Raw genomic sequence first — 23,715 nt, 5'->3', positions numbered from 1 at the left:
AAGCGATATGCAACACAATTCTGCTTCCTCTCTTCCCATCTCTCTTCCCTCTGCCGCTCCAATCATCTCCAAAGATCCCCATCATACAAGCGAAAATCAATAGTCCACGGGCACCATTCTCCAACCCTATTTAAGCGCCTACCACCCACCATCGTCATTGTGTCACCATTGCTACTTGCAACAGAAAAGCCTCTTCTCTTCCCTTCCCTCCCTTCCCTACCTCCCCTTCCCGAATCGCCCCTCTTCTTTCCCTCTCCGGCATTCGGTACCCATCAACTTTGCTTCTTTACAGGTATGAAGGGCCGACCCGCGCCTAACTTAGCTCTAGCCCTCCCCCCTATTTCTTTCCAGAAAACCCAGAATCGGCTGATAGCCGAGCCGACCGCAGTTTCCAGAAACCGACTAGAGATCTGACTAAACCGTGTCAAATCAACACTATCGAGACTATACCGAATAGCGGAGATGTATCCGAACCATGCGATCGAACCATCGATCGAACCATGGTCACCTACACATCACTAGGACAGCTAGACCCGAACTCAAAACTCAAGCCGTTAGGTCCCTCGTCTGTGGTCACGTAGATTTCTGGCTATGCCGAGACTATTCTCTCTTAGCACGGCGGCGAGGCTCGGATCATTGGTTGCCACTTTAGGCGGGATGGGGATTTTATGGAGAAAGGGGGGGCTGCTTATGGGTCTGTTCGTGAGGGCCCTGAGGGGGGAAAGGGGGAAAAGGGGGCTTTTGTTGCATTTCGCAAATGTAGGTTTTGGATGGGCGCGTGATGGTCGAGATAGTTTGGCTTTAGGGGAAGCGCGAAGGCTGAGCGTTGTGGAGGTTCCAGCAAGGGATGAAGGGATTGCCGAGGTTGAAGTGGTGCGGGACGAGATGGCCAGACGTGAGGTCATGAGATGGCATGTGTCTCGAGGAATCTAGGCGCCCCTTGTGTTAGGCTTAGGGAGTATTCTTGCGGTACTCGCATTTTGGGACTGCAGACTGTTGTCATCAACTGCGATCAAGTTGCTCTGAATGATAGAGGGGTTGAGAATGGAAAGGAGTTCACTTCAAATGTGAGTCCCTGCTGGATGGAAGTGCTTGCACAAGAGGGAACGAAAGCACAGACATGCAGTGGAAGAGGCAAGCGATGTCAAGAATGAACAATGAATTTTCAAAAAGACTATGTATGAGTAAGGAGAAAGACGCCAGCCGTTGCCATCATTAACATGATCATGGAAACAAGCCAAAACGTGGAATATCTACGACCAGTATCAAGAAGACGATATTCTATCATCCTTCCAGCTAGTCACCTATGCCTTTGACTCCTTGGGATATGGCCATCTCCAGTTGGTGATGTAGACCGGGTCAATACCATGCTCGAACGCCCACGTCTTAGCCGCAATCTGGAGATTAATCAACTTCTCACGCACAGCCGCACCCTTGTTATGTAGCGACGGAATGCGATCAATAGCATCCATTGCCAAACTGTACCTATCAGTTTGATTCCTGATAGCTAGCTCCAGTGGCGTATCGATATTGCCCTTCTCCTTGTACCCACGGACGTGGATGTTGAGCTGGCCAGGTCGCTTGTACGTGAGTCTGTGGATGAGCCATGGGTAGGAGTGGAAGTTGAAGATGATCGGTCTATCATCGGTGAAGACGGCTTTCCATTCTACGTCTGACAGTCCGTGGGGATGGTCAACCTCAGAGATGAGTTTGAAGAGATCGACGACATTGACGAATCGGATCTTAAGTTGAGGAAGGAACTCTCGGAGGAGTGCAGTGGCCGCGAGAGATTCGAGCGTGGGTACGTCGCCGCAGGATGCCATGACGACGTCGGGGTCTTCGTCTTGATCGTTGCTGGCCCAATCCCAGATGCCGAGACCCTTGGTGCAGTGCTCGACTGCCTCATCCATGTCGAGGAATTGGAGATGGTCTTGCTTGTCTGCGACGATAACGTTGACGTAGTTAGTGCTGCGGAGACAATGATCTGTGACGGACAAGAGGGTATTTCCATCGGGTGGGAGATATATACGGACGACCTCAGGACTCTTGTTGGCGACTACATCGAGAAATCCTGGATCTTGATGAGTGAAACCATTGTGATCCTGTCTCCAGACGGTAGCGGTAAGAAGGATATTGAGGGAAGCAATCTTCGCGCGCCACTCGATCTCGTTGCACTTCTCGATCCATTTACAATGTTGGTTGACCATGGAGTCGATGATGTGAATGAAAGGCTCATAGCTGTTGAGGAGACCATGACGTCCAGAGAGAATGTAACCTTCCAACCAACCTTCGCAGGTATGCTCACTCAGCATCTCCATAACGCGACCTTCCATAGCCAAGTTTCCACCATCTTGATCTTCCTCGAAGTACTCGCCCATCCAGACCTTCTTGCCTGCCTTATAGATCTCGCCAAGCTTGTTAGACTCTGACTCATCAGGTGACATGACACGGAAATTCGACATGTTGTTTGCGACGATATCGCGAAGGAACTTGGACATATTCGACATGCTGGGAAGATTCGAGATACCTGGGTTGATATCCTTCAGGGCATACTTCTTGAAATCTGGCATGTCGAGGGGCTTCTTCAAGAGACCACCGTTGCCGACAGGGTTGGCGCTCATACGTGCATTTCCAACTGGTGCCAGCTCCTTCAATTCTGGAATCAGCTTCCCGGCCGAATCGAATGTCTCCTCAGGCTTGTACGACTTCATCCACTGCTCCAAGACCTTGAGATGTGCTGGATTTGAGGCGACATCGGGAATAGGAATTTGATGCGAACGCCAAAAGCCTTCGAGTAACTTCTCGTCAATCTTTCTCGGTCCACTCCATCCCTTAGGACTTCTGAGGACAATCATGGGCCAGCGAGGTCTGAATGCCTTCCCTGAATCCCGAGCTTGCTTCTGGTATTCGCGGATCTCCAGAACACACTTCTCGATTGTGGCAGCCATTGCTTGGTGCATGCTCTCCATGTCGCTGCCCTCAACAAAGTATGGCTTCCAGCCATAACCGATGAACAGCGCTGTAAGCTCCTCGTGGCTGATTCTTGCGAGCAGAGTTGGGTTGTTGATCTTGTATCCATTGAGATGGAGGACTGGGAGGACGGCACCGTCGCAGATTGGGTTGAGGAATTTGGTGCTGTGCCAACTTGTGGCAAGAGGTCCAGTCTCAGCTTCGCCATCTCCAACCATTGTGAGTGTGATCAGATTGGGGTGGTCAAAGACAGTGCCGAATGCGTGGGAGATTGAATAACCGAGCTCACCACCTTCGTGGATACTGCCTGGTGTCTCTGGGGTCGCATGCGAGCCAATTCCACCTGGAAATGAGAATTGCTTGAAGAACTTTCGCATTCCCTCCTCATCCTCGGCCTTGTCTGGGTAGACCTCCGAGTACACACCCTCCATATAGGATTGTGAGAGGATACCTGGAGCTCCATGACCTGGGCCCGAGATGAACAGAACGTCCAAGTCGTACTTCTTGATCAGACGGTTCATATGCATCCAAGTGAACGATTGACCGGCGTCAGATCCCCAATGACCCAGTAATCTTGCCTTGAGATGCTTGATATCCAGAGGCTCTTTGAGAAGAGCATTTTCGCGGAGGTAGAGCATGCCTAAGCAAAGATACATACTGGCGCGGAAGTAGGCATCATATTTGCGGATTTCCTCTGCTGAGAGGGGCTTTCCTTCTACAGTTGAGCGAGCAATTCCGTAAGGAGAAATGCTCTTGACGATAACTTCATCTGCTGCAGATGCCATGATGTTGGCGATTGGTATAGCTGTCCTGATATCGCTTCCACACGAGGTCCTTGATATCGCGGAGTGGAGGTTCGATGACCTTTTTGTTGTATTGTTGGAAGGATCCTCGGTAGTAAAGTAGGATCGACTGAATTATTGTACTGAATTGATGCTGAGTTGGCGCAGCAATTGGGAGTAATTGGGAGTGGAAATGCTCAAGCCTTATAAGTTATTTATTTCATGGAGGGTAACATCAGACACGCATTTTCATCGCCCATCACATGGGGGGGTCGACGCGGCAGCACGGGTAAGCTGTATGAGAGCATGATAGGTTGGCCAAAGGTGGTCTGATTCTTGACGACTCTCTTCCAATTCATACTCGGAGCCTGCCTGCCTTGCAGCGTCAAATCGAAGTTTAGGCCCGTGGTCCATAATCCATGGGGTGATATATGGTATGCAGCAATTCACCGACGAGCCACGAACGTATACACGGCGCTGGCCGGTACGGTACTGATGCGCCGAACCTCATTTCGAAGCGCTGATTGTTGCGTTTGAACTGCAAAATCGCTGGGATTTGTATGCTGGCTGCTTACAGAAAAGAAGTATCTGGGGCGATTGGATTGATGTTCCCCATGCCCACTGGGTCGGGAGGGCTATTTTGATTACTGTCCCTGCTATCCCAGCCACCTTGCAGATCAATAACAGCCTCTCCCTATGGGACAACAAGCATAGCTGAATGTGGAGTTTCTTGTGATCTCGATGATAGATGCAGACGGACTGACTCCGGAGTGGACCCCGTGGAAGGGTTATTGTCGTTGTCGGGGTTTGGCTGCAGGCGTGCAGCAGCACTTTGAATGGGCTGACAATGACGCAGGGAAAACATCGTATGAGATTGTACGACACAGTCAAAAAGCCAGGACTCGTCCTTCAACTTGGAGCAAAATCGAATGTGGTAGACAACAATTATGGCGTGATATCGTACACGCGTACTTCAGTACCTGCAGAAAGTAATGCCGCAGCGCGAGAAAAAGTATCTGGGGGGAATATGGTGTTGAAAAAGGGAAGAGAAGATATCTCGGCAGCATCTGGCCCCTGAATATTGTCGGCTGCGTGCCCGCCGACTCCGAGTCACGTTTCGCCTGGCTGGATTCTACCTACCTATTCCGCGGCTCCAGATCCAGCATACCACCTCAAGCTTTTCGACAAATATCCTGACCGGGCAAGAAGAGTTGCACTTGAAGTATTCCGCGCAAACAGGGCCACAGTCAAAGGCGGGAGTCATATCAGCGTTACACGAAGCCACTGTGAAGGACCCGCTTCGCTTCCCTCGGCTAGATCCTGTTTGATCAAAACACTCACTTATCAAAACCCGAAGAAAACCTCAGTCAACAGTAACTCATCTCGTATTCTTAGGATATTACAATGCCCTGGAGTGTTAGTTGGCGAAAACACACTGGTTTTGGTGGCAGCAAGTATGGTTCAAGGAGCTCTCTGGTCATCTCAACCTCGCTGGCTGTTCTCATAATGGCGACCGGACGGAGTTCTCATCGTCGGGGAGATATGATATATCAGCTTGACTTACATTCTCTGTATGAAAATTCCCCAATTCAGACAAATAAAAACATCTTCCCTATCATTCCAAGGCTTCCGTCACATCATGTCTGTCGATCTTCAACCTTTCATCCCTCGGTAGAGTTCTCATTCCCTGTTAGCAGCATCTATTTCCAATGAATCAAGCTCATGCACTACACCAACGAAGATTTCTTTGAGTCTCTAATCTGCCCTGTTCAGACTCCTGCGATATCGGCCATCGAGTTCTTCAAGTCGTGCCTGCTCATTGGCGTTTACCTCGCCTGGAATGTACAGTGCTGTAAGATACAAGTGTGCCTCTGGGCGTACGGTAGGATCATCGAGTTTCCAGAGCCACATATGAGCCTCAAACCGCGTGTCCAACAGTGGTTCGTCGCTCGTATCATTCACCCAATCTGTGGTTGCGCCATGGTCTTCTGCAAAGACTCTGGGATAAATGATCATCCGCTTTGCCTTCTTTACCTCAAGACTGTCTCTTCCGAAACATATCATCTGTCGGTGTAGAAGCCATTTTGCCAAACCCGAGCTCTCCGCAAATCATCTTGCCCAGCGGCGATCTGAAATGCCTCTTCGATTACCTTGCTCAACCTGCCATCGCAGATGCCGTCTCTCAGTAGCATCATGGTCTTAAGACCTAATAGACCGTATCTTCGGCGTGGCTGATCCGGCAGAATTCGACTAGACTTGAATCCTGTCAATAGTTTGTAGAAATCGAAATGCAAGCTGTGCGGGGAGACCCTGAATCCGTGCATGCAGGTGGGACAATCGCAGTGGATGTTGTACATTTCTCTCAACGATAGACGACGATTAAGCTCTGAAAGTGTGCCGTAGTCACGGGTTATTTCTTCGCCTGCAAGTATGGTCCGGATGATGTGCACACGAGCTTTTTGGGAGCCTTTGTGGAAGGAATAGAAAGCGTTGGGTGTACAGCTGTCTGCGTAACAAGAGGTGAATCAGCATCGTAATGGAATTAAACCCGACTGCTCAATTTGAGAGAACGTCCTCTATTTACCCCAATATGTTACTTACGGTTCATGAGGCTCAATATCCGGAACACAGTCTCCTTGTCATCTTCTGTTCGTACACAGTTGGTCTTGTAGATTCCTAATTCGTGGCACTTGGCATTGGGGAAGTCCGCAAACGCATTTTGGAGGCCCCGAAAGGCCAATCGCCAGTTTACATCAGGGATTGCTCTTATCTGTAAGTTTGAGCAGCAACAGAAGCCCAAATTGTTTCCTATGTCTTTCAACAGAGTGCTTGGCGTGAAGAGTGGCTCATCTTCGAATAGTAGAAACCCAACGGGAAGATCTTGCTTCGCAAACAGCCCTCTACCTTTATCTGGAATGTCCTTTGCTGAGTAGTATGTCGAGAATGGAGGATTGGCCATGTTGAGAGATAATCTTAAACGAGTGATTGATGGCTTTCTGGATATATTCGATTGCGACAGCCTTTGATAACTGATGTTCTGCAAAGAGAGACTCAATAGTTAGCAGTTGTGCCGTGGAGGTGGTTGAGCAACGAGAAATTTTAAAATGTCTCAAGACACTCACTCACTGGAAGTGAAACCGCGTATAAGGTATAAGAATGATGTTTGCCTACGCCTAATGGGATGTTGATAAATACTGAGTGCTGAGGAGTCTTCAACTATCCTTGGAGGGTTGATATCAATGTGGCACTTATCTGATCACAATTTTTCCCTAGACATACAGAGGAAGGTACGAACGAGTCGGCCTCGGGAGAGATGAAGCTCAGATCCCATCTCAACCCAATTCCCGTTACCATCTTTCCACGAGGACGTCCACAGCTGCAGGAAAGAGCGAATCGCTTGGTGGAGCACTCGACTGTGCAAATGTACCAAACCTATATATCTGTATCCTGCCATTATATGTAGCTAGCTTCTGAGAGCTTACAGATATCTCAACACCGGTCCCGAATGTTCTTCAGATAGCCATGGCTTGAATAATCTCTGCTTCAATAATATACCACTCACCAAGGACAAGGCTACTTCTTTGACGACACATCATTCGGTATGGTTCGACGGTCATTTTTGATCCTTTCCAAAGTAGGAACTAAATTTTGAGGAATTTCTGAAGCCGGGGACAAGTGGCGAGCCATGTGTCTTGGTTGAGATGGAGCCGTTTCGTTCGTTCCCGGTCTTTCGTGACTGATAATTTTGCTCCAATTATTCACATTGGTATGGCACATGCTTCGATTATAAAGATGGCTCCATAGCGAACTGTGAGATTTGGTAGTCTGTGTTACCCTGATAGAGCAGCAAAGTGTTACTGGTAGTAACAAGCCGCCAAGGGACCTGGAGCGTGGGGAACGCCGGAGCTGAAAATGGGCCAGCCCCGCCCTCCCATTCAAACGTGACGCTCAACTTCCTCAGCGGGGTGCTCGGGAGAAGAAAAGGTGCTTAGCAAGTAGAAATCAAATGTGCAAGCAATGAAAAGTCACGAATGAACCTGTGTTCAAAATACCTGGAATGATTTTTGGCAGCTATGGGACTCTCTGTAGTCGTTCTCCTTTGGAGCACGTTCAGATTCATTCGGACCCTGCCCACACCACTGAACGGGATAATCCCAGATCTTGAAGATCCAGACAAGCCACTTCAGATTTACCGAATCACAGCCCAGGAAGCGCGGCCCAAACCAGTTTAAAGTTCTCGATGTGGCTGGCAAAACCACCCCTCATTCGACTCCTCATCCGGTTGTTTCTCAGCTCTCAGCCTTCATCCAGCAAAAGCGAATGATGGCTGATCAGCCATGCCATCAACGGCCCATGACTCTGGGTCGGAGCCCTCTCCTTATCTGCTGCCACCCCAAACTCCAACCAACATTTGACGATATATATTCCTTAAGTCCGCATTGTTGCAGACGAAGGCAACGACGATCTGATGCAGACCCATGATTCCGCGCCGCCACGGCGGCAACGACGACGACCCCAGATCTCATGTACCGAATGTCGAAGGCGGAAACAAAAGGCATGCTTTTTCCTGGTCATTGTAGAGCTATTTTGAGGACCTCACTGACTCGGGTTCATGTAGTGTAATCCTAGGAAAGATGGCCCCTGTGCAAACTGTCTACGGCGATACCCGCCAGTGCCGTGCTACGTGCAAGACCTTGACGATCCAAACATTGGATGTGGTGCACCGCAGAAAGTAACCCTCCAGAGTGAGACTACCTTGAGATTCGTCGATCATGGCCCTGGCCCAAGAGATTCTATCTCATCCCCCCTCCATGAATCTCACCCTGCGAATTATCCAGCAATACCGTTAAGTCGTATCCTCCACCCAATCGAGGACCCGTCCCCGTACCATGAAGCCGTTCATGCGATGAAGCAGGAAATCAAGCAATATATCGTTGACGACGTCGAAAAAGTCCACCCAGACTCTGTCGAAAATGGACCACCGTCAGAAAACAAACTGGAATTAGTCCAGAAGAGGCTCAAGTACATGGATCCTGGAATGCAAGAGGCGATGCACAACCGGCTTGAAAGCCCGAGCATGGTTGGTGGTGTTTTATCGATGCTGAATACCTTTAACACTATGCCCGTCAAAACGACTCTCCGAAACACGGAACTGTTCTATTTCTGTGAGTCCTCTTCCTTGACTACATTCCAACTTTATTGGTTGATAATATCTAGTCCATAATTTTGTGGCGCCGACGTTCTGTTCTGTGGATGGAGGCAGCATTCCACCACTCTTCGCCGCAGAGATCTTGCCGTGGATGATGAAATCGCCTTTGATGCCCAATGTAGCGATTCTCATGGCATCTGCAGCTCAAAATCACGCTGGAATGGTTAAAAACTCCGAGACATTAATCATCAAGTCTCATGTTCTGTCTCTTGTGAACAGGTTCATCCAAGAAGACTTCTTCCTGGTTGGAAACCAGGCACTGAGAATCGTCATACACTTGGTTGTATTAGAGGTACGAAAGCAAAATGTTAGATTAAAAAGAACCGACGACTGACGTAATTATCTGAAAGATGTTCTGGGGTAATGCGGAGAATATATGGCCGCATATGGAAGGTATAAAGCAAATGCTGAAGATTCGAGGTGGCCTTGTGGGCATGAATGATCCCTTGAATGCACATGTACTGATCGTGTAAGTGTCCCTTCCAAAGTGTATACTTGTAGCTTCTTACTGAATATCTCAGGACCGATTACGAGCTAGCATGCGCGTTCGAGCGAGAACTCGATCTCCAATCCATGGAGACCGCCATCTCAACCGAGCTTCCCATCCGAGAAAACTACCCCGCCAAGGCTCGATGTCCAGTACTCCCATATCCATCCACCTTCCAGGAGTGTAGAGAAACTCTGAGTCTCAGTATTACTGCTGCGGAGATTTTAGATGATGTGAGGTTCCTCACCACGTCGATCACGTCATGTTTTCTCTCCCCTGAGCTGGAGCCTACCAAGACTTCGAAGATACAGAGTACGGCAGCATGTAAGAAACCTTTCTGAACCCCCACTATATCTGAGAACAAAGTATTGAGATCCTGCAGGGCTACATAAACGCATCGAGGCCATCCCGGCGCTAGAAATCGTCTCCATCACCCCCACCAGCGACATAATAATCGACACCATCCGCCTCTCAGCACTAGTCTACACATCCGCCATCCAAACCCTCACCCCACTCTCTCAAAACTTCCCACCCGACCTCCAAGAACGCATGCACTCGAACATCTCTCTCGTCGGACTCCGCAACTGGAAAGAAATCCCAGGCATCTTCCTCTGGATCTTGTTGGTGGCGACGCCATGCGCGAAGGATGATTATCGGGGCAGGTTCTTGAGGAAGCAGATGGCGTGTACGGGGATGGCGATTGGGCTGGAGGATTTCCTGCTGGGGACGGCGTGTTTGAGGGCGTTTTGGTTGGTGCAGAGGTGGATTGCTAGGGAAGGAGGGGAGGGCTGTCTTGATGTTGAGGGAGAGGCAGAGGCTGAGAATAATGTTGCTTTGCTTGCTTGAGGGAACACGGCGAGGGAACACGGCAAGAAGCAGCACATTGAATGTGAATGTAAAATTGCTAAGTTTTCATGGATTGGAATCCATGGATATCATCAAACCCCCACTCTCTAAGCTCACTTTGCAGCACTGTCTGGGCTACCTGGCCCTTGGAGACCTTTCACAATCACGGAACTCAATAATTAAGCCGTTCAATCCCTATCAGTCTTCATGAATTTGCATGGACTCTGTGTCGGAATGATTGGTGGATGCATTTCTCTGAAGCGGAACCGAACAGGAGCTTGTTTTGTTCTCTGCAATGGTTTGTAAAGAAGTATCCTGTACAGTTTTCCAACCCCCTTTTAGCACATTGGCTTTCTCGACTTTGGAGCTGAGAGTCAATTGCGATTTCGAAATGTATGGTTGATTGGACAGTATGTTGTTCCTTTCCAAGTATCAAACGCCGCGCGGGAACAGGGTTTGAGGGAGCCGTGTGGGGGTCACTTCATGGAGGAAGTGGACGGCTATAAGCCTATGATCAGCGTTCGGCTCGCTTAGTTCGAGGCAACCCATGTAGGCGGAGGAATATCAACTGCTATGGAGGAATGGCTGCAGTTGATGGATCAGCCGTTTAGTTTTATGCCCAGGCTCCATTGTGATCTTGTAGAGCCTGGCCTGCCTTACTTTCTGGACTGACCAATTTTGTTTAAGACGTCGCCAACAAAGAAATCCAGAGAGACGATCAACATGGAGTCTCTTCATCGCCACAAGAGTCCCTGGTCGTATAAGTCACCTTAGAACTATTGATCTAGGAGAATCCATAAAATGGAGACGATCGTAATGAAAGCGTTCATGGCTTGGGCTTTGAGGAGTCGAGCTTCCTGCCAGCTGCTTTCACTGAGGACGACTGAGCCTCGCCAGCTGCATCAGAATGAGCTGTCAACAACGTGACAGTCGCATAATCGTCTCATACCTAGGTACGGAAGGGTACCTGGTGTCTATATGTACCGTACTTAGGGCTTCTACCCACCCACAGACTGAAGCGGAAACAGAAGCGTTACTCTATCCACCAGAAGTACCGACAGCCTTGCCACTGACTTTCTATATTCTTGGCAACCGTCATGGGCCGAAAAAAGCCAAAAGTAAAAAGCACGGAATGGCTTGGGTGTCCGAAGTCCGCATGAGCTTCCAGCACGGTGAGGAATGCCTAAACACGTGGTTTTGACCAAACTTTAAAACTTCCAAGCCCTTGAGACGCATGAAGGTGTGGAATTACACCACCACCCTCAGGGAGCAAAGATGTGGCTGAGACTGCATGCCACGAATGCACGTCGGTGCAATGGGTAGGTGCTCAGCTCCCCTGGGAAGAAATCTGTTTGACAGAGGAAATTGTAACCGACTTACCCTACTTAGGCTAGATCACTTTGCGTGGACACACACATGAAAAGTCTTCATGAACTTAACATGCGAAAAAGCCCCTACAATAGCATAAAATCAATTGTACCCCCTCAACTCCGGTGGCACGAAGAATGGAGAATAATGATACCAGAAAGTTGAGCGTGATACGTATGTTGTACGTAGCGGCTTAGCCCTGGTCTCGGCGTTTTCTGGAGTTACAGTACAGTAACTTACTGTACGGATATACCCTACGGCATATTGACTGGAGCCGCGTTGAGTTACCTTGCCCAGGTACCGACATACAGTACCACAGGTGCCCACTCCGTAGAGCACGTACTGCACTGCACTGCACTGTACTGTAAATTACTGTACAATTCCGTAATCAGATGTAAACTTATCTACTGTAGCTACAGTAGTGGGTCCTCAGATCTTCTCTATTATTAGTCATCCATCCTTGCTGGAAGTCGAATTCGACGAGGCTAGACTCGATTCCCGGCGGCTTATCCCATCCGTTATCCGGCCTTGACATCACATCGAGTACTCGTCGACCCCCTTTGAACTTTCCTCCAGTCTCTACACACCTGGAGCTATCAGTTCCCCAACAGTTTGCATACAATCCAATGATCCCCAATACGCCGTATGGTCTGCGACTCATCAAGTAAGGGGAAAGAGTTAACTAGAAGATGTTCTCGTCATCGCAAGCCGCTGCGCCGCTCAGTTCGGCGCCAGAAACATCAGCACCAGAACCCGCAACCACACCAAATACGCAGTCTGCTGAGCAGAGCCCAGTCGATAGGAGGGCTTCTCACGATACACCCCATGGCTTGAATGCGCGATCTTGTGTAACCTGTAGACGGAGAAAGGTCAAGTGCGACAAGAGAAACCCATGCACGAATTGTGCAAAGGCAGGCAGCGTTTGTGTCTTTCCAGCACCAGGACGAGCCCCTCGCAGACCGAGACAAGGTGGGAAGGTTGTCAGCGAACGCGAGGCAGAGTTGTTGAAGAGGTTGCGAAGATTGGAAGGGGTAGTTGAGGAGTTGAGCGGGCAGGTGGAAATCGAAGCTGTGAAGCATTCTCCATCAAGCGACTCTTCGTTACCTAAAGATGCCGATTCGGGTGACACACTCAGTGGCAAACCGGCTACTGTTCGAGTTGTGGGAATGGATGAGGGACATGGAAACAGAAAGACATGGCTGGCCAGAAGCTTCAGGATCGGAGGCGGCCCTCCAAAGACAGCTTTCAGCGTGGACGAGCTCCAGAGCGGCGTTGGTCGATTGGTTGTGGATGAGGGCAAAAGCCATTATGTTGCATCTCCATTCTGGGCCCAGATAACGGACGAGGTAGACGAAATCCGGGAACTTCTTCACGATCAGGACTTCGATTCAGCGGATTCGGATGTACCGATTGTACCATCCGATACGATTACCGTGCCCAACCACCAGAGTTTTATAATGGGATACAACAGCAGTGATGTTAATCTCAAGGGATTACATCCACTACCATCTCAGATTCCATTTTATTGGCAAACATATCTTGAGAATGTTCATCCTCTGGTAATGATATTACATAAACCTACAATGAACAATGTCATCAAGGAGGTACAAAACAACTTGAACAGTCTAAGCAAGAGCACAGAAGCCTTGATGTTTTCTATATACTTTGCGACCATAACTTCAATGACTGGGGCTGAGGTATGTTTTTTCGTTAATGCTTAGATGTAATCAACTAATAACGATAGGTTCGAACGAATCTTGGTGTCGATAAGGAAGTTTTACTCCGACAGTACCGTTTTGGTGTGGAGCAAGCTCTTGCTCGGGCAGGCTTCCTCAACACCAATGAAATAGTCACTGTACAGGCGCTCGTTATGTTTCTCGTTTGTGTCCGCAGACACGATGACACTCGTTTCGTCTGGACGTTGACAGGCTTGACATTAAGAATCGCGCAATCGTTGGGACTTCATAGGGACGCAGCACAGTTCGGACTCAGCCCGTTCGATACAGAGATGAGGCGGAGACTCTGGTGGCAGGTTTGCGTCCTGGACACAAGGGCATCTGAGGATCATGGATCAGATCCTTCGATCACCGAATTTTCTTACGATACGAAGTTTCCATTGTCAATTGATGATGATGATCTCGACCCTGCGGCAACAGACGCACCGGCTGAGAGGAAGGGTGTTTCTGAGATGACATTCTGCCTCATTCGATACGAGATCTGCAACCTCAGTAGAAGATTGACTTACATACCTCCTGGACCGGTGCCTTGCAAGGTTTCAGGCGAGATGTTGACACTTGAGCAGAAGGAGAAGCTGGTCAGGGATTGTGCCGAACATCTCGAAGCAACATACCTTCGGTATTGCGAGGATGCCGGACCACTCTATTGGGTTGCCGCCACTGTTGCTCGGTTGATCATTGCCAAAATGTTTCTGGTCATCTATCATCCACTCACTCTCCCTGGTAAGCCCAGCAGTCTATCGAACGACATCAAAGACAGACTTTTCATATCATCTATCGAGATCATCGAATATTCAAGAATTTTGGAGTCGGAGGCCACGACGAAGAAGTGGGGATGGCTCTTCCACACCTACATTCAGTGGCATGCTATGGCCTTTATCTTGGGGGAGCTCTGTGTGAGGTCCAACTCGGCAGTCGTGGAGCGCGCATGGCGTGCTGTGGACCTCGTATTCAACGACTGGCCAGAGGCAGCTCACCACGGAAAGAGTGGCATGCTCTGGAAGCCGATGAGAAAACTTTTCGCTAAAGCACGACGGAAGCGCCTGGAGAACGCCAATACTGAAAATATTGATCGCACACACAATGGCCAAGGCATGTCGAGTATCTACCTGGATCGACATCCACCTCCGCAGCCATATTCGATGCCTGGTCCTTGCCCCATGAGTATTCCTCGTGATCGTCAGCTTTCACAGCAAGTCAGTACTACTGGTGCTCCTTCCAATGCAATATTGCCGACAACCAGTGCACCAGAGATGTACCGCAACGACGTTTCAATGCTAGGGCCTCAAGTAGTTGGGATGGGTATGCTTGCCCCCGAACAGGTACAAATGCAAATGCAGCAGATGCAGCAGCAGGATCAAGCTCTATCGCAGCAAGCACCGTGGCTGTTGGACAACAACGCAATGCTTGATCTGGACATGACAGCCGTTGAAGGGGAGATCAACTGGGAAGGATGGGACGATCTCGTGCGAGACTTCCAACTGGAGGCGGACAGCAATCAACAACCAGATATGGCTAGAGGACCGACTTTGGGTGGTAGCGGTATGTGGTGGTGATTGCAACCCGCCATATGACATTCAAGGGTGGAAAGGGGTCGCTTCTAGGCGACAAAAACTGGGACGGAATATACCAACAAAACAGGGAGACATGATAGCAAGGATAGAATATGGCGTTGGTTATACCTAGGATCGAGCAAGTAATTGACATATCTTGGACTGTTTTATCGAATTAGCGGGAACTATTAGTCATTGGAATTGTGTACATTATTTGTTGTTTTGAACACGATCTCGACCATTTCCGTATTTCTAATGGGAGGCAACCAAATGACATTCAATCTCCACTTACAAAAGCTGGACACATCTCTATGCTTCCATTTGTGCTGCATTCTACTCGCACCAAAGTAGAGCCACATTGCAGAGAATCAAGCACACCATAGGTAATCTGAGGGCTTTCAATTTACCCGTGCTCACGTGCCTTCGCCGAGGTTGATGACATTCGTCCCATCAACCGCAGGGATGTAGTTGAAAGCGGCCACTTCTCAGGATTACCAACCTCCTCCACACTCCCCTCCACCACGAGAACGGACATACCTTCTCGAACTTTGTTACTCCCAATTGAACACAAACCATCCACAAGGTTGTGATCTTGCATTGGCCAAGCTCACATGCCTTCCGCCAAATATACTCATCGGTGATGCCATTGCGATGGCGAGCTTTGCTGGGCATGTCCTGGACCGCCCAATCTATGGGTAGCCCAGCGTCAAGATGGATATTATGGGGGATGTTAACCACTTGGCTGGCTGTTGCCAGTGCCATGACGCCGGCAAGGATAGCAGAATTACGACAGGAGACTGTGGATATGTTCTACCATGGGTTCGACAACTACATGAACGTCGCATTCCCCGAGGATGAGGTTAGACTTCCCAAGCATGCGGGTATGGCATTGGTACTGACTCTTTGAAAGCTGCGACCAGTATCCTGCATACCGTTGACTCGAGACTCCCAAAATCCGCGAAATGTCGAACTTAACGACGTCCTGGGCAATTACTCCCTCACTCTAATTGACAGCCTCTCGACCCTCGCCATACTGGCATCTGCCCCTCCGGATCGAGCGGGTACTGGTCCCAAGGCTCTGCGGGACTTCCAGAACGGTGTGGCTTCATTGGTATCACAGTATGGAGATGGTACAAGTGGTGCTGCGGGCCAAGGGCAAAGGGCGCGGGGTTTCGATGTTGACAGCAAAGTCCAAGTTTTCGAGACGGTGATTAGAGGAGTAGGTGGTTTGTTGAGCGCACATCTATTCGCTGCTGGAGAGTTGCCAATCACTGGATACAAGCCTCGACGGGCGTCGGGAGCAAAACGAAAGCTACAGAAGGGGGAGATACCTGCGATCGCGTGGCCGAATGGATTCAAATACAATGGGCAGCTACTTCGACTGGCTTTGGACCTTGCTCAGCGACTCCTACCGGCTTTCTACACAGCTACGGGAATGCCGTACCCGCGTGTGAATCTACGGCATGGAATACCGTTCTATGCGAACTCCCCTTTAAATCAGGATTCCGATCCCGACGACTTCGTCCAGGAAGGTGCCCCGGAGATAACGGAGACTTGCAGCGCAGGGGCTGGCAGTCTGGTTCTGGAATTCACGGTACTGAGCCGGCTAACTGGGGATCCAAGATTCGAGCAACTTGGCAAGCGAGCATTTTGGGCAGTCTGGGCTCGGAGGAGCAACATTGGACTTATTGGAGCTGGCGTTGATGCTGAAAATGGTCATTGGATCGGACCATATGCAGGCATTGGTGCTGGAGCAGACAGCTTTTTTGAGTATGCGTTAAAAACGCATATCTTACTTTCTGGACATGAACAACCGAATTTAACGGTTCCTTTCAAAGAGCCACACCAGTCATGGTTGGATCCAAACACCATCTATAATCCCTTGAGTGTGGAAGAGAATTCTTCAGAGGCATTTCTGGAAGCGTGGCAGGAAGCACACGCTGCGATCAAGAGGCATTTGTATAGTGGAACGCATCATCCTCATTACGTTAATGTTCACCTTACCACGGGATCACCCCAAGCATATTGGATTGATAGCTTGGGCGCATACTATCCTGGCCTGTTGACACTCGCTGGAGAAGTGGAAGAAGCCATCGAGACCAATCTGTTGTACACAGCGCTCTGGACTCGATATTCAGCTTTGCCAGAGAGATGGTCCGTCAGAGATGGTCAGGTCGAAGGTGGGCTAGGCTGGTGGCCGGGACGACCGGAATTCATTGAGTCAAATTATCATCTCTATAGAGCTACTCGGGACCCTTGGTATCTGCATGTTGGCGAGATGGTGCTCGAGGACATCAAGCGACGATGCTGGACGAAATGTGGTTGGTCTGGACTCCAGGACGTCCGAACGGGAGAGAAGAGTGACCGGATGGAAAGCTTCTTCCTTGGCGAGACTGCAAAATATCTCTATCTTCTCTTTGACACTGACCATCCTCTCAATGCGCTCGATGCAGCCTATGTCTTCACCACAGAAGGTCATCCTCTGCTCATTCCAAAAGCCAAGACTGCAAAAGTTGTTAAGCGAAAGGTTCCGTCTACCAAAGCGCTCCAAACTTATGATGCGCTGGATGTGAGAGATACATGTCCAGTGGCCCCGGCGACTCTTCCTCTCACAATATCGGCAACTGCAGCAAGAAGCGACATATTTCACGCTGCGAGTTTGATAGGCTTGCACATGATACCAAACATGCATGCGATCGAAGGCAGCATAAGCTCCAATTTGGTCGATGACCAGCAAGAATCGGGCTCGCAGACGGCAAATTACACATATTATCCTTGGACTTTGCCAACGACACTCATGCCAGTTAATGGAACTTGTGCCAGGCTACCTTTGAAACAAACGTTTAGTATCGAATTTCCAGTCACCACTCCGTTGACAACAGCATCTGCGGCTTCCAATTTCTTGGTTCTTGGACCACAAGGGCTCGTACGTTTAAATGAGGGAATCCTTGTTAAAAGTCTATCGGGTATCAGAATAGGTATGGTTTACGAATCGCCATCTCCTTTCCGGACAATTGATGGGCCTCTTATGGAGTCGTACCGGGTTTCGAGTATTGCCAATATGCCACTTGGTAGAGATGAGCAAATCTTCATCCCCCGCGATGTCATTGGTGAAATGATAGACCCTTCGTTCACACGCATTCGAGATACAATCATGGCAGACATTGTTCTCCAACTTGAGAATCCTGTCGTTGTCAACAACACTGCTACCGGAAGTGTCAAAGAATTCTACAAGTCCGAGACAAACCAAGATAGCTTTGAAGATCGTCCAACAGTCTCCTTCGAAGACTCAAATAGCGGTATCGCTGCTGAATATAGGACTTTGATATCCTCGCTCATTCGCCAAGTTACATCTGCTCTCAAGGATCCTGCGGCGACTCTTCTCCCAGAACCCGAAATTCCGTTGACATATCACCTCACCACTCTGCCAGCAATCTCTCCCACGGGTATGGGCGCAGCACCTTTCATCGAAGTGGCAGACGCACCAAATCCCAACCTTGGGCCGCAAGCCGATACTCTCACCTGGTCAGGAATATACTTTGCTGGAGAATCCTGTCACGGTAAACTCCCTGACGATGCGGCAAAGAAACACAACATCATTGTGATTCGTCGTGGCGGCTGTACATTTTCACAGAAGCTCGCGAATATCCCAAGTTTTGTCCCGTCAGCAAAGAGCCTAAAGCTTGTGATTATGATATCAGGCTCGGAGGACGAGGAAGATGTGGATGGTATGCCAAAAGGAAGCGGAGAACATTTGATCAGACCACTGTTGGATAAGGCGCAGGTTACGCCGAGTGGGTTAGTAAGACACCACCAGATCTCGATGGTCATGGTTGGAGGTGGCGATGCGACTGAGGAATTACTTAGACGCACAAGAAGTGTTGGGTTGAGAAGGAGATACCATGTCGAGAGTCAGGGCATGGTGATTGGAAATATCATCGTGGTGTAGATGGAGAAGGAGGATGTTTGAATGAATGGGTGGTTTTGGAAACGATAGACTTACTTGCATACAGCTGGGATATGGCGTTTGGGTGTTTGCGCGATGTCGGTGAGTAGATACCATGTGTCCATGTGCTACAAATGAAATAAATACGTTGATACAGTTACTCAATCTTGTGCTTGTGAATTGAAATGTGCTTCTGAAATGTCAGATTGACGTACGCAGTATCTTCTTAATCTGTATGACAATCAACTCCGCTTTACCAACTTCTTCCAACATCTTCTCTGTTCTCAAGTCAGTCTTTATCACTTTCCGATATAGAGAGTGCGCGTTTGGTTTTCTGCCCAAAACTGCTTCCTCCCATTGCCTGCTTTGCCATCCTCCCCTACATTCCTACACATCCGCCTTTCTTCTTCTCATTCGCTATCTCCGGCTCTTTGACCTCCTCCTCCTCCTCCACCACACTCTCAGATGTCCACTCACTTCCTCCCCTCGCCGTGAGTCTGGCCTGACAAACATGCTCATTATCAAGAGCATCAACATCCACATCGATTTCCTTCAGATCCCCGCACTCCACGTAGTTGTATCCTTTTTGCAAGGAATCTTGCTTTTCTTTGTGATCATCGCAGAGCATGATTCTCTGCCGAGTGTGTGCGCAGTGTTTGCAGGTTGTGATGGTGGAGGTACACATTTGTGCAATCAGGATGTGGATTGGGTTGGTTGGGCGTGGTTTGATGAGGGTGGTTTGTGAGGGGCTGGGGGCTTGTTGTCTGTTGTTGGGTGGGAAGATGAAATGGGGTCGAGAGAGTGGGTGCTGGTTTATACTAAATGGAGAGAAAGGCTGTGTCAAAAATTGCTCAAAGGAGTGTGTAGAGTCAGGAAATTACTTTGGTTGTCTAGCAAGTACACGTTCTGAAAAGAACGCTCATGTCTTGGAGGTGATGTTTGCTCTGATGCTTCTGCGACTCACGATGCTGATGTGGTGTGGAGATACATGTCTTTATTATCAATATTCAATAAGTAGACCAGTCATAAGCTGATGACTGTTACCATGTCAAAGTTGTTCGCAAGTGATGAAAGAGAGGCTTAGGGATCACCAGTCTCGTCTCAAAACATTGCCACTGGTCCTGAAACTTACTCTTACTATTCTCACTTTGAAAGCTTTGAAGGAGCATTCATGACACCGCTTAACTTTTGCCAGTAAGAAGACAGAGTCAGAAACCTACAGTTTCAGAGCAGTTTGTCTTGTTCGGTCTTTGTGCTTAAATTTGACCTAGCTTTAATCAAACAACCAAGATTCTTCCAAAGGTACTCAAACACCTCTCTATTCATGATGATGTTTTACTGGACCAAAAGATGTGCCAACCACCTCGGTCTCACAAATAGCTACCCGCCGCCCTCCAACCACTTGATGCTGCCGGAACTTGACTCCCCTGCACTGTTTCATCTCACCCAGTTGGAAATTCCAATCCACTGTCTCCCACTCTAACCACTTCCAATAGTCCGCCTAGTATACTTCTCCCCGTTAACGTCTCTGATAGAATCTGGGGTAGAATGTCAGAAATCTTACCAATCTCAGTTGCTGGTAAGATCTTACAACGACTACAACTGTGTCAAATACCAGAGAATCGATGGAGGAAGCCGGGGATGAAATTTGGTTGAGAAAGTACTTGTCGGTGCGCTTGGGACTGGCTCGACCTTGAATTTTGGTGTTATGTCATCAGGCATATGGAAAGGTCCAGAGTTTGGGGTTCTTGCATTAGAGAGGTCAAACATAGTGGAGTGGAAATCTCGCTTAAAATAGGAGGCGGGGTAAACAGACAACAGATGGGTAATGGATCCCAGCTGCTGGCAGAGTGCATGTCTATCATTGGCTTGATTCAAGGAGCTTGCAGAATCTATCAGCTGCATATTCCGCGAATGTTCGCGTTTCTGTGCACATGATATTGGTTGATACATACGATCCCTCTTGATCGGGTCCGCGAATTGTCGCGAAACCATCCTTATTGTTCAGCATGCGATTACAAGCTGTTTTCTCCTATATGAGATACGAAATCCGCTACAGGCATCATTATAGCTCTGAATTCAGAGAAATTTGCTTCAGGAATCTCCTTTTCAGCATCAGTGCCTACACGTCAAACTTCACTGTTCCTTCATCGGAAATGGCCAACCAAATGTCAAACTTTGTCAACTGCAACGATGATCCAGTTATTACTGGGACTGGCAACCCGAAGCCAGTATCTCAGCCCACTGATCCCAGTAAGAACTCTCTTCAAAAAGGTTCGTTTCTCACTGTTGTAGATTACGGAGGATTCAGAGTTGGAGTTTAGTGTTGCGACGATGGAAGGAAACGGACTTCAGTAGGTGACTTTCTCAAATTCTTTTGTGCACTGCTAAGATTTCGAAGTGATCATTATCAGTGGTTCTGCTCCGATCTTCTTGGTAGTGGAGCTTGGAGATGTTTTGAGGGGCCAATAATGGGTTTTGGGAGGTTGATTGGTGCATTATAGCCAGAGATCCATCAAAAGCTTCAGTAGAGTCGTCTCCTGCAAATGGACGATGCTAAGGCCTCTTATCGTAGTTTCTCATAAGTGATCGAATGAGCATCTGGGTGAATCGGTATCCATGAGTCAGCCCACTCCTGGCGGAGCGAAATGTGAGGGGGGTGTAATTCCCAGGAGTGCGTCAAGTTCACAGACCACATCTTGATGGTCTTTCGAGCTCAAAAGAGTTGGTTGCTCATGAAGACTCGTACACCAATTCAAGTCAGATCCTGGAAAATGATGATCAACATTGATGTTGAATGCGGTCTGTTGTCCAGAGATGATTAGCATCTCCGAGCTTGACTGGAGGTTTACATCCTGATTTGCATACAGAGCTGAGCCGTTTGAGAGTGGTTTTAGCCTGGACAACGGAGGGGGTCGCTCTTGGTTTGCAACAAAGTTACTCTAGGATCGATAGTTGAATGAGGAGACCAAGATGCTTGCTCTTCTACTGTGGGGGACGTGGAGCTTGGAACAAGCGAGTACGTATCATTGCTTGTGGCAAAGGGAACGACTGGCCAGAACTGCTGCTTCTTTTGGAACGGTTGTTGATAGTCCGGTACCTCAGTCATATCGAAGACTAGGTCATTCAGATAGGAATCATCATTCTGAAAGCCGTCAGGTGTTTGAAAACTGTCCAAGGCAGAAAGCCAGGTAGACTTGGCGGTGTTTATCTCTTCTATCCAGCTTAGCTGGGATTCTGGTTTTTCTTCCATAGAAAAACACTGGTCTTTGATTTGAACAGTATTCGTAAGTTCGTGGTACGCTTCTCTCAGTGTATCGGAATTGACCCTGTCCCTGTCTTCATTGCAGCTTAAGATTCCATTCCGAACTTTGTGCTGCGTAATCTTTTGAAATAGAGCCACCAAAATTTCACATTGGTCAAACCTAGACCTAGGTCTGGTCGGATCTATAATCCAGAGACAATCAGGATTTTGTTCACGAAGCTGCTGGAGTCACTTACATGGATCGGATGGTGGTGTGGCATCTGGTAGCAAGACATTCCAAGTCTCGTACCACCTATCTTCATCACGCCGCCGCTTCAATTCACCCTTGGGAGCACCTTTCTCTTGAAATGAAGCAGTAATAGCTTTCCACTGAGTGCTGGAAATTCCTTTCCTGGTATACATGGCTGGTCCAACGCATGATTTGCAATGGTCCAACAGCTCTGATCCCTTTTCGCTGACGAAATCCAGGGAGCAATGATCGCAATAGAGAGGGCCATGTACACTCTGCAGGTGATCTCTAACAGATTGTCAGTACATCTACAGTATCATAAAAGCGCATTTCGATCCAAACCACGGCCGAAAGAGTATGAGGTTAGCGTACTTTAGTTGACGTGATCGATCTATTGGAATGTTTGGACATGCACATGTACGATACACCCGGCCCGTATACTTCGAAGGATCATGCTTATGGTATGGACATGCGAAAGTGGTTTCCGGCCTTTGGTCTGTATGCATATTCCTTCGCTTTTTTGAAGCAAACACTGGGGGAGCGCTACTCGACAAGCTGCAGTATCAATTAATATTCTTGCCGATAAACTATTTGATGCTTACCTAGTTTCAAAATGATCTGATACGCCCAGAGTAACATCTTCGATTTCACTGTTTTGGGGTTCGCTTGTGGCCTGGCAGTCTAGCAGCGTGCTGATCTGGCCATTGGCTTCCTCGGATGCGTTGCCTGGATTGTTTTCCAGTGTTACTGAGGAAAGTGGCTTAAACTCCTGAGTGGGAAACTCCTCTCTATTCTTGGAGAATTTTGCCTGCTCAACACCACAGTAGGTACAACGTTCGTGAGAACATCCGGGGCAGCTTATCACGATGTCGATTGACATAGGACCATGCTGTTGGCAATGGCAACAAGACCACAGCCATTCGTAGAAGAAGTTCCTGTCATATCGAATCTCGAAGCCATCATTCTCTGCGCTGACCGGTGTCATGGCGAACGGGATTAGGGGTCTTGTTAATGGCCTTGTAGGTAGACAAATTAGCTTCAAAATGATCACAAAATATAGTCTCACAGACTTACCAGTGAAGACCACAAATTACCTGTATCTCAATACTGGGTCTAGACTAATTGGATGTTCTATTATTCATCGAAGCTTGTCGGGTCTGTATCTGCAGCAAGGAACACGGTGGTTGATGTTGACTTTCTAGGGTCACCTGGTGAAGACTTAGGCGAAATGCTCAGCGTAACGATTCGAAAGGAATAACGATTGATGATTGGCGAAGGAATACAGATACCAGACCAGGCTCGACAGGTTCGGAGTATGATATCG

General features: G+C 48.6%; 7 protein-coding genes across 7 annotated transcripts; 3 read left to right on the top strand and 4 right to left on the bottom strand.

Moving 5' to 3' along the window:
* Positions 1-1,158: 1,158 nt before the first annotated feature.
* ONS95_004744 (uncharacterized protein) lies at positions 1,159-4,753 on the bottom strand. Its single transcript, XM_058498120.1, has one exon. It carries the CDS (start codon positions 3,753-3,755, stop codon positions 1,305-1,307), a length of 2,451 nt encoding a protein of 816 aa, XP_058351630.1. The 5' UTR covers positions 3,756-4,753; the 3' UTR covers positions 1,159-1,304.
* A 1,059-nt stretch (positions 4,754-5,812) lies between these two features.
* On the bottom strand, positions 5,813-7,574 carry ONS95_004743 (uncharacterized protein; the record flags this gene model as incomplete). Its single annotated transcript, XM_058498119.1, has 4 exons — positions 7,235-7,574; positions 6,875-7,184; positions 6,354-6,789; positions 5,813-6,258 (listed from the first exon to the last, which is right to left on the bottom strand). The coding sequence occupies exons 3-4, from the start codon at positions 6,709-6,711 to the stop codon at positions 5,813-5,815; spliced, it is 804 nt and encodes a 267-aa protein (XP_058351629.1). The 5' UTR covers positions 6,712-6,789; positions 6,875-7,184; positions 7,235-7,574.
* A 646-nt stretch (positions 7,575-8,220) lies between these two features.
* Positions 8,221-10,294, top strand: ONS95_004742 (uncharacterized protein; the record flags this gene model as incomplete). The annotated part of the gene is made up of 6 exons (XM_058498118.1): positions 8,221-8,307; positions 8,371-8,917; positions 8,970-9,253; positions 9,312-9,430; positions 9,483-9,772; positions 9,831-10,294. The coding sequence occupies 6 exons, from the start codon at positions 8,221-8,223 to the stop codon at positions 10,292-10,294; spliced, it is 1,791 nt and encodes a 596-aa protein (XP_058351628.1).
* A 2,057-nt stretch (positions 10,295-12,351) lies between these two features.
* On the top strand, positions 12,352-14,954 carry ONS95_004741 (uncharacterized protein; the record flags this gene model as incomplete). Its single annotated transcript, XM_058498117.1, has 2 exons — positions 12,352-13,359; positions 13,407-14,954. 2 exons carry the CDS (start codon positions 12,352-12,354, stop codon positions 14,952-14,954), a joined length of 2,556 nt encoding a protein of 851 aa, XP_058351627.1.
* Positions 14,955-15,591: 637 nt separating this feature from the next.
* Positions 15,592-18,900, top strand: MNL1 (alpha mannosidase-like protein; the record flags this gene model as incomplete). The annotated part of the gene is made up of 2 exons (XM_058498116.1): positions 15,592-15,810; positions 15,862-18,900. The coding sequence occupies 2 exons, from the start codon at positions 15,592-15,594 to the stop codon at positions 18,898-18,900; spliced, it is 3,258 nt and encodes a 1,085-aa protein (XP_058351626.1).
* Positions 18,901-19,276: 376 nt separating this feature from the next.
* Positions 19,277-19,525, bottom strand: ONS95_004739 (uncharacterized protein; the record flags this gene model as incomplete). The annotated part of the gene is made up of 1 exon (XM_058498115.1): positions 19,277-19,525. The coding sequence occupies one exon, from the start codon at positions 19,523-19,525 to the stop codon at positions 19,277-19,279; it is 249 nt and encodes an 82-aa protein (XP_058351625.1).
* Positions 19,526-21,790: 2,265 nt separating this feature from the next.
* On the bottom strand, positions 21,791-23,376 carry ONS95_004738 (uncharacterized protein; the record flags this gene model as incomplete). Its single annotated transcript, XM_058498114.1, has 4 exons — positions 21,791-22,344; positions 22,399-22,679; positions 22,764-22,946; positions 22,994-23,376. The coding sequence occupies 4 exons, from the start codon at positions 23,374-23,376 to the stop codon at positions 21,791-21,793; spliced, it is 1,401 nt and encodes a 466-aa protein (XP_058351624.1).
* Positions 23,377-23,715: the final 339 nt, after the last annotated feature.

This window comes from Cadophora gregata (genome assembly GCF_030347475.1).
Source record: "Cadophora gregata isolate MNR1 chromosome Unknown scaffold_15, whole genome shotgun sequence".
Taxonomy (NCBI): Eukaryota; Fungi; Ascomycota; class Leotiomycetes; order Helotiales; family Ploettnerulaceae; genus Cadophora; species Cadophora gregata.
This window is presented reverse-complemented; position numbering and strand designations above follow the sequence as displayed.

Coding starts and splice junctions, on each gene's coding strand:
- ONS95_004744 (XM_058498120.1), bottom strand. CDS start 3,755: ATGGCATCTGCAGCAGATGAAGTTATCGTCAAGAGCATTTCTCCTTAC.